General features: G+C 55.6%; 1 protein-coding gene across 3 annotated transcripts in view; it reads right to left on the bottom strand.

The window, feature by feature from the left end:
• Window positions 1–1,597: 1,597 nt before the first annotated feature.
• The window catches only part of TCF3 (transcription factor 3), a 101,769-nt gene continuing 95,097 nt past the window's right edge, over window positions 1,598–8,269 (bottom strand). For 2 of the 3 annotated variants that reach the window (XM_054396258.1, XM_054396260.1), the window contains exons 18-20: window positions 3,775–4,001; window positions 3,123–3,267; window positions 1,598–1,735 (exon numbers count right to left, since the gene is read on the bottom strand). In XM_054396258.1, coding sequence (XP_054252233.1) covers window positions 3,125–3,267; window positions 3,775–4,001 — 370 coding nt within the window. In that variant the 3' untranslated portion in view covers window positions 1,598–1,735; window positions 3,123–3,124. The remainder of the gene's footprint in view (window positions 1,736–3,122; window positions 3,268–3,774; window positions 4,002–8,269) is intronic. The other variant, XM_054396261.1, reaches the window with a different exon arrangement.

The raw sequence follows: 8,269 nt of genomic DNA, 5'->3' as shown, positions 1-8,269 counted from the left end.
AAGTGGTCTGGAGTAGCACTGGGAAGCACTCAGAGTGAAGGGATCCTTGGCCCAGCTTGGCTGCTGGAGCCCCTCATGCAGGACGGGTGCTCACTGCTCCCCTGCTTGGCAGCATGGAGCCCACATGCAGGTGCCAGTGGCTGCTCTGTGTCCCAGGGCTTGCCTCCAAGGATGCTCTGGAGAGATGACAGTGCGTGAAGCCGGGATGTGAAACCCTGTCCCCAGGCCTGCAGCAGCTTGCCCCTTGGTGGTGGTGGCTCCAGCGCGGAGAGGCTGCATGGAGCTGGGATCCTGCCTCTGGTGCTGGCTTGCTGAGGCTGAAGCAAGCACACGTTGGGTGGCTGCTCCCCTTCCTGCCACCACTGTCCATGGGTCCATCTACTGCTGCCTTGGCTCTGTCCACCTCTGCCTCTTCCCAGCCCTCCAGCTTTGTTCAGTTCCTCTTTGTTCAGTGCTGCCCTGGAAGCTCCTCCGGCAGCAGGCGCCGGGGTCGGACGCGTGGGCAAGAGGCACTTCCCTGTGCCCTGGGCCTTCCTCTGCCATCCACATGGCTGCTTTGTCACCACAGGAGCACCACAGTCCTCTTCCACTCCCCAAGGCCTGCTCTCTCCCATCACAGCCGTGGGGCACCTCCTCTCCCAGGCAGGACTGCAGGCTCTGGGGGAGGTGCAGCAGTAATGCAAATCTGCAGAGCCCCCGGATGGACCTTGGGCACCTCCCGGGAGGGAGCAGGAGCAGCTCTGAGGGACACTGCTGCTGCTGCAACTTTGCTGTTTGACTTCCTTTTCCCAAATCAGAAGTGGCCAAAGCAAAGAGCTGGTGAATTCAGCACAGGAGTTGAGTGTTTTGTTTTTTTTTTTACAATGGAAAGTACAAGCCAGGTGAGGAAGGAGCTCTCCTCCCTGTGGCTACATTCGCTTTTTAGTGGCTTTCTGAGCCCAATCTGAGAATTCCTCTCTTTATATCCAGTCTCTCTTAATACAATTTTAATATTCTGGTTGATCCTAAAGATGCAACAACTTTTAACTAGAGAAACAGCAGCAGAAAAAAGCATTGGGGTGGGGGAAGGAAGGAGAGGAGAGGGGAGGGGTACAAGACATTTTTTGTGTTTTTGTTTCTTTTTTATACAAAAAAAAAAAGAAAAAAATTTCCTTTTTGTCACTTACAAAACATATGCAAAAGAAGCTAAAAAACCCCCCCAAAACAACCCCAAAATAAACCCAAAAGGCATTTTGCTATTTGTTCTACATTAAAAAAAAAATCTCATAACTAACGTTCCTCTTTTTTTTTTTTTGTCTGGTTTTTTTCTTTTAGCTTTTTTAAAAAAAAAAAAAAAGGAAAAAAAAAACCCAAAGAAATATCTCAAGCTTAGGCACAATTTTTGCTGCTGGCTGCTTGTGAACAAGCCAAGAGAACACTCCCACCCCCCTAACTGAGTGATATGTATTGACTGTTCTGCACTTTATACTTAAGGCAATTTTTTTTCTTTTCTTTCTTTCTTTCTTTCTTTTCTTTTTTTTTTTTTGACCAGAAAAAAAAAAAAAAGGTTTTCTGTTGTTTTCTTTTTTTTTTTTTTGACTGCTTTCCACCCCCTTACGTCACGCCAGGATCTGTCCACCTTGTGTCAGTATTTTGCAGGACTACAGTTTATGGTTCCAGAAGCTTGCAGGTCACACCCAGGTTTTTTTTTTTTTTTTCTTCCTACAGATCTCTGTGTCCAGAGGAACAAAAAGATCTATTAAAAAACAAAAACAAAACCAAAAAGACTGAAGTGAGAGAAATTTAAATGAGAATGAAACTACTTCTTGTGGGCAGCTGCTGGGAGTGCTGCTGGGACTTGAAAAGCTGGAGGTGAGCTGGCACTGAGTGCTGCCAGCCCTGCCCCAGCCCTGTCACAGAATCACAGAATTGTCAGGGCTGGAAGGGACCTCAAGGATCAGCCAGTTCCAACCTCCCTGCCATGGGCAGGGACACTTTCCACTAGATCAGGTTGCTCAGAGCCACATCCAGCCTGGCCTTAAAAATTTCCGGGGATGAGACTTCCACCACCTCTTTGGGCAACCTGTGCCAGGGTCTTACCACCCTCATGGGGAAGAACTTCTTCTGTCTTAGGCTGATCCCCAGCAGTGTGGGCAGCAGGGGCAGGGAGGGAATTCTGCCCCTCTGCTGTGCTCTGCTCAGACCCCCCCCTGCAGTGCTGGGGCAGCTCTGGAGCCCTCAGCACAGCACAGACAGGGACCTGGTGCAGCAGGGCCAGAGGAGGCCACAGCAATGCTGGCAGGGCTGGAAGCCCTCTGCTGGGAGCCAGGCTGAGAGAGTTGGGCTTGGGCAGCCTGCAGAGGAGAAGGCTCCAGGGAGACCTTCTGGTGGCCTTGCAGTGCTTCAAGGGCTGAGCAGAAAGCTGGGGACAGACTTTGGAGCAGGGCCTGTTGGGACAGGACGAGGGAGGATGGTTTGGAACTGCAAGAGGGAGATTGAGAGTGGAGAGAAGGAAGAAATGTTTGACCCTGAGGGTGCTGAGAGCCTGTCCCAGGTTGCCCAGAGAGATGGGAGCTGCCCCATGGCTGGCACCACTGCAGGTCAGGTTGTTTGGGGCTGTGAGCTACCTGCTGTGGTTGGGGATGTCCCTGCTGGCTGCAGGGGTTGGACTGGATGAGCTTGGAAGGTCTCTTCCAACCCAAATCAGTTGCTGATTTAGTTCCAGTCCCTGAACTGAGACAGGAGACCATCCCTGCCTGAGTGGCTGGTGTGGAGGAGCTGCTGAGGATTGGCTCAGCCATGGTGTCCTTGGGGGAATTTTGTCTTCTGAGCATTTCTTTGCATTTCTGGCTCCTCCCGTAAGGGCACCAGGCAGAGGAGCCACTGGTTTCCAGCAGCCAGCTGGGGCAGGGAGGTGCAGAGCACCCTCCCTCTCGGCTCCAGGGCTGTGGGGCAGAGCTTTGGGTGTCCATGGATGAGCAAACTGTGTGGAGATGCTAGTCATTTACTGCAGGTCAATTAAACAGGTAAAGTAAATGAAGAAGGAGGTTGGCTGGTGCCAAAGGAGAGGTGCTGAGCAGCCAGAGCAGCAGTGGGGCTGGACCCGCAGCAGGGTGCTGGGAGAACAGGGTTGGGGATGGTACCTTTACATGTGTCCAACAGGGTTGTGGCCATCTCCTAGACCAGGATGTGAAGCTGAAAGTGTCATCTGGGGATCTCCTACCACTCCAGACACTTTCTCTTCTTCCCGACGCTTCAAGCAGGCTGCTTTAGGGTTCAGGTTGCGCTCTGGGCCAAAAACAGCAAGGGAAGGAGGGAGGGGGGAGAAGCAACCTCAGTCTGGGCAACAGTGGCAGCGTCCCAGAGTGACAGAGAGTGAGGACAGAGGCTGAGGACAGACAGAGACCATGCGAGGAGACAACCTGAGTGCAAGCTGCCCTTTGCAGTGGCTGTGGGAAGGTGGCTGGAGCCCTTCTGGAGCCGAGCCAAGGGAAACGCAGAGCCCCCAGCTGAGCACTGACTTTTCCAAAGCTGCTCCAATGGGATCAAGCTGCCCAATTCCCATTAAAGCATGAGGGCAGACTCACAAGAGAGCAGCCTCAAATCCACCCCGGGGCCAAGGCTTTGGCAAGCTCAGCTGCACCCAGGGCTGGCGACGCAGCCGCAGAAGCTGGCGGTGCAAGCAGGAGACGCAGCCGGGGATGGGGAGGGGGAGAGGGTGGAGGATGCAGAGAGACGTAGAGAGGGGTGGGGGAGAGGAAGGCCCCGAAATGCACCTGCCAGCTGGTACCATACCTCGTACTTGCTGCTCCAGGCCCAGAATGACCTGCACTGCTTGCTGCAGGATGATCAGTTTGGTCTGTGCTTTGTCCGTTTTTAAGTGCATCTGGCACATGCGTCCCAGCTCTTTAAAGGCCTCGTTAATGTCCCGCACGCGCACCCTCTCCCTGGCGTTATTGGCCATCCTCCTCTCCCGGTCCCTCAGATCTTTGTCCTCCAGTGACAAGGCCTCGTCTGTACTGCTGGGTTCATAGTACCACAGGGGTTAGTCAGGAGGGGGGGGTTGGCAGGGAGCTGTGTGTGTGTGGGGGTGGCTATCAGGTTGCCGTGCTGGGAGTGCTGCTGCTGCTGTCCGCTGCCAAGGGCTCCAACGAAAGCCAATCGCCTTGGGGTGCTGCCTGCTGAGCGGCCACGGGAAAAGGTGATGCCAGCATGGGGCTGGAAGGTGCTGCCAGGGATGGGGGTGGGCAGTGTGGATGCAGGATTCGTTCCCCGCCCTGCACACACCGACCCCCTCTCTGCAAAAATTTGCCTTTCTCTTCGTTTTCGGATGAAAATTTAAAGTTCAGCCATTGGTTGAGACTGGAGGTGAGGAAGAGATTCTTGAGAGTGAGGGTGGGGAGAGACTGGCACAGGTTGCCCAGGGAGGCTGTGGATGCCTCCGCCCTGGAGGTGGTTCAAGGCCAGGCTGGATGAGGCCTTGAGCAAGCTGGGCTGGTGGGAGGTGTCCCTGCCCATGGCAGGGGGTTGGAGCTGGACAGGCTTTAAGGTCCCTTCCAGCCCAACCCAGTCTGTGAATCTATGAAGCTATGAAAACCATCAGATTCATCCTCCCAGGAAAGACCTTTTGGCAGAAATCAAACTCCTCTTTGTAGGATTTCCTTCCAAAATCCCATCTGCAGCAAACCCCTCTCAGGGAGGGCTTTCTGGCAGCCTGGCCCAGCCACCCTGTTAGGGGCGGGGGCAGCACAGGTGGCATGAGCCAAGCACCCTGGCTGCTGCTGAGGGTCAGTTCGTATGCAGACACTGAATCCAGGTCTTAGAGCACAGCCACAAGAGCTCTGGAAGTTGGGGGGAATTTTCTTTTCCAAGCACAGTCAGGAGCTTTGGGAGAACCTCCATTGCTGGCAGCACCACAGGGGTGCCCAAAACAGGCAGGGAGAGGGGAAAGGCAGAGTTGTGCTGGCAGCATCTGAAACCGTGGCCTTGCCCGCAGCCCATCCCCTCCAAACCCAATTTAGGCTCCAGACGACCTTCTCCCCCAGAGCAAAAGTTCTTGCAGGAAAGACACCTATCTGAGGAGGGTCCTCAGGTGAGACCTGGCACTGGGACAGACTGTGGCCTTCAGCTCCAGGGGAGCCACGCAGGGAGAAGCCTTCACCGAAGAGGGGTCGCAGAGTCAGAGCCTTCCTGGGTGTGCTGGAGGAGTCTGGAGGGATTCCAGATGGTGCCCAACAGCATGGAAGGGGAGCAAGGGCTCCTCAGGTCTGTGTGGGACAGAGGGCTGCCCACTGTCCCTGCCTGCATCCTCTCCTCACTGCCTTGTCCCTGCTCGTGTCTCCTCACTGCCCCAGCTGGCACTGCCACCTTCTCTCCATGTGCCCAGGATGGACATGGGGCGTGCAACCACCCCAGCAGGAGCCCAGCTGGTTCCAATGCAGGTCAGCAGCTGTTGGTTCCTGGCTGGTGGCTCCCTGCAGCAAGGCCACATCTCCAGCAGCACCTTGCATGCTACATCTGGGCAGGAGGGAGACATTTCCCTGCCACCAGCAAGTGCTGCTGCTGCTGGTGGTTTGCTCATCCACATGGGGTCCTCCAGGTTCTAAAGACATGCAGTGCCTTGGCTGCCTTGTGCCCTGCTCAGAGCAGACACTGACCTGCCTGCCTGGCCCCTCACAACCCCTCTCAGTCTTCTCCTTTCTCTCTCTGCTGACAGCAGTGGGAGGATCCTGGCAGCCGCAGCTGGGCACGTGGGCACCTGATGGCCCCACTCCCACCGCAGCCCCCCAGTAGGGGAGGTAGAGTTTGGCTTCTCTCCTGCAGAGCAGCCCAAAGGCCAAACCCCTCAGCGGTGGACTCCCTGGCTGCCTGCACTCACTCCTGCTGCCAGCAGCTCGCTGGGGGCTGTGTTCCAGAAGGCTTTAAAAAGGGACAAGCGTGGGAGACCAAAGTGACCACAGTGCCAACTCTGCCTACAGCCCCTGTGCCCCTCCCCCAGCCCCTCGGCTCCTGCCTCCAGCCGCAAGCAGCAAGTACAAGGTAGAGAGTGGGACCACCGAGAGGTGACGGCTGGGGACTGTCTGTAGGAGATTGGAAAGAACAGAACCAAAAAAAAAAGAAAAAAAAAAAAAGAAAAAAACCAAAACAAAAACCTTGAAATAATAATAATAATAATTAAAAAAAATTAAAAAGGAAGGGGAAATTAAAAAAGAGACAGGAAAAAAATATACAATGTTATGAAAGGCAAAAAATTACAAACTGAAGAGAGGCACAAAGGACTCCAACATCAATGCAACAGCAGAGGCCAGCAGAGAGGAGCAGAGCCAGGCACAAACCACCGATGAGTTACAACAGCCTCTGCAGAGAGAAAGGGGTTAACCTGCCAGGCACCCCTGCAGAGAGAAAGGGATTAATCTGCCAGGCACTGGCCAGGGCAGCAGCAGGAGCATGCACTGGGGGATGCAGGAGCAAAGCAGCAAAGCCTCCGGAGTGGGAAGCCAAGCCCTGCGCCTCCCTTCCACCAGGACTCGAACCCTGGGGCCAGCACAGGTGGCTGAGATGGGCACACACCAGTGTGGGAAGGGATGCCCAGGTGATGGGGAGAGCCTACAGGTGCCCACCTGCAGCTCCAGGCTCTGCTAGAGATGCACAGCACTCCCACCTTGCAGCTGAGTTGGCACCAGCAGCAAGGGCAGGGCACCAGCAGCAAGGGCAGCTCAGCTCAGTGTCTCCATCCTGACGGCACTTTCATGCCTCTGGCAATGCCCAGGGGTTTTCCAGCTGTCTGCAAACCCAGGGGTGCAGTGGTGGGGACAGCACAGAGCCCTGTGCCAGGTGGGCAGAGAGGACAGGGCATCACTCGCTGCTGCAGCTGTGGGCAGAGGCAGGCTGAGTGATGGGAGCAGCCCTGGCAGAGGTGGCAGAGCTGGGCCTCCTGCGGGAGGTTTGCTGGTTTGGGTTGGTTTTATTCATTTTGCTCACAGGCTCACAGGATGTTAGGGGTTGGAAGGGACCTCCGAAGATCGTCGAGTCCAGAGCAGGGCCACAGAATCCAGCACAGGTTGCTGAGCAAAGCAGGGACGGCGCAGGTGCCCCCTCGGGGAGCAGCATGCAGCAGACGCAGTGGCAGTGGGGGACCAGAGAGAGAACAGCAGGGATGCAAAAAAGAGGGAGGGGGTGGGGGAGGGGAAAAAAAAAAACCAAACAAAAAGGAAACAAAACAAAACAAACCAAACCCAAAACAAAACAAACAGAAAAAAACAAACCAAACCGAAAAAAAAAAAAGGACATCACCAGCCTGGGGAACCCAAGGCTGGAGGGGAAGAAGAGAAGACAGTGCGAGGCACCACAGCACAACGGCACAGGAGACAGACAGACAGACAGCCCCGTGCCGACCAGGTACGTCAAATCATCACCACTCCGGGCCCCTGACTGACCTCGGACTTGTTGCTCCAGGTTCAGTATGACTGATACGGCCTGGTGGAGGATTAGCAGTTTGGTCTGCGGTTTTTCGCTGTTTAGGTGCAGCTGGCACATGCGTCCGAGCTCTTTAAAGGCCTCGTTGATGTCCCGGACCCGCAGGCGCTCGCGGGCATTATTGGCGACCCTCCTCTCTCTCTCTCTCTCGGCTTTTTGCTCTGGGGGAAGAAGATCGTCCTCCTCATCCTCATCTTGACTAATGGTTTAAAATAAGAACGAGACAGGGACATTCCTCGCGTGCACTCTCAGCACTGGGCAACTCACAGACAAAGCAACACAGGTTCACCACCACCCCCCCTGCCTGTGCCCCCCGCTGGGACGGTGCCAGTCCAGTGCCAGCCTGGTGCCAGCCCAGTGCCAGTCCAGTGGCAGCCAGGTGGCAGCCTGGTGCCAGCCTAATGCCAGTCCAGTGGCAGCCAGGTGGCAGTCTGGTGCCAGCCCAATGCCAGCCCAGTGCCAGCCAGGTGCCAGCTCGATGCCAGCCCAATGCCAGCCAGGTGCCAGCCCGGTGCCCGGCATGCAGACGCTGGGGGCACGCAGGGACACTGTAGAGAAGAGGTTAAGGATCTTCTTCTGCCTTGGTCTTGTGTTTGGTTTGGTTGTAAAGAGCAAAGGAAGAAAGCACAACAATGCGACTCAGGCCTGAGCTGGCTGCCCAGGTGTGTCCCAGGACGGCTCAGAGAAGGTGTGGGGCCAGCTCTGGTGTCCCAGGCTGGTGTTTAGGAAGTCACAGCCCTCTGGCTCTGGGGCAGGAGCAGGGCTGGTGCTGCCCCTCTGGGCACCATCACCCTGGCGAGGTCCCCGAGCCGGT

This window comes from Indicator indicator, chromosome 36, assembly GCF_027791375.1.
Source record: "Indicator indicator isolate 239-I01 chromosome 36, UM_Iind_1.1, whole genome shotgun sequence".
In the NCBI taxonomy this organism is placed as follows: Eukaryota; Metazoa; Chordata; class Aves; order Piciformes; family Indicatoridae; genus Indicator; species Indicator indicator.
The sequence above is the reverse complement of the archived record's forward strand: the minus strand, read 5'-3'. Positions and strand labels throughout refer to the sequence as shown.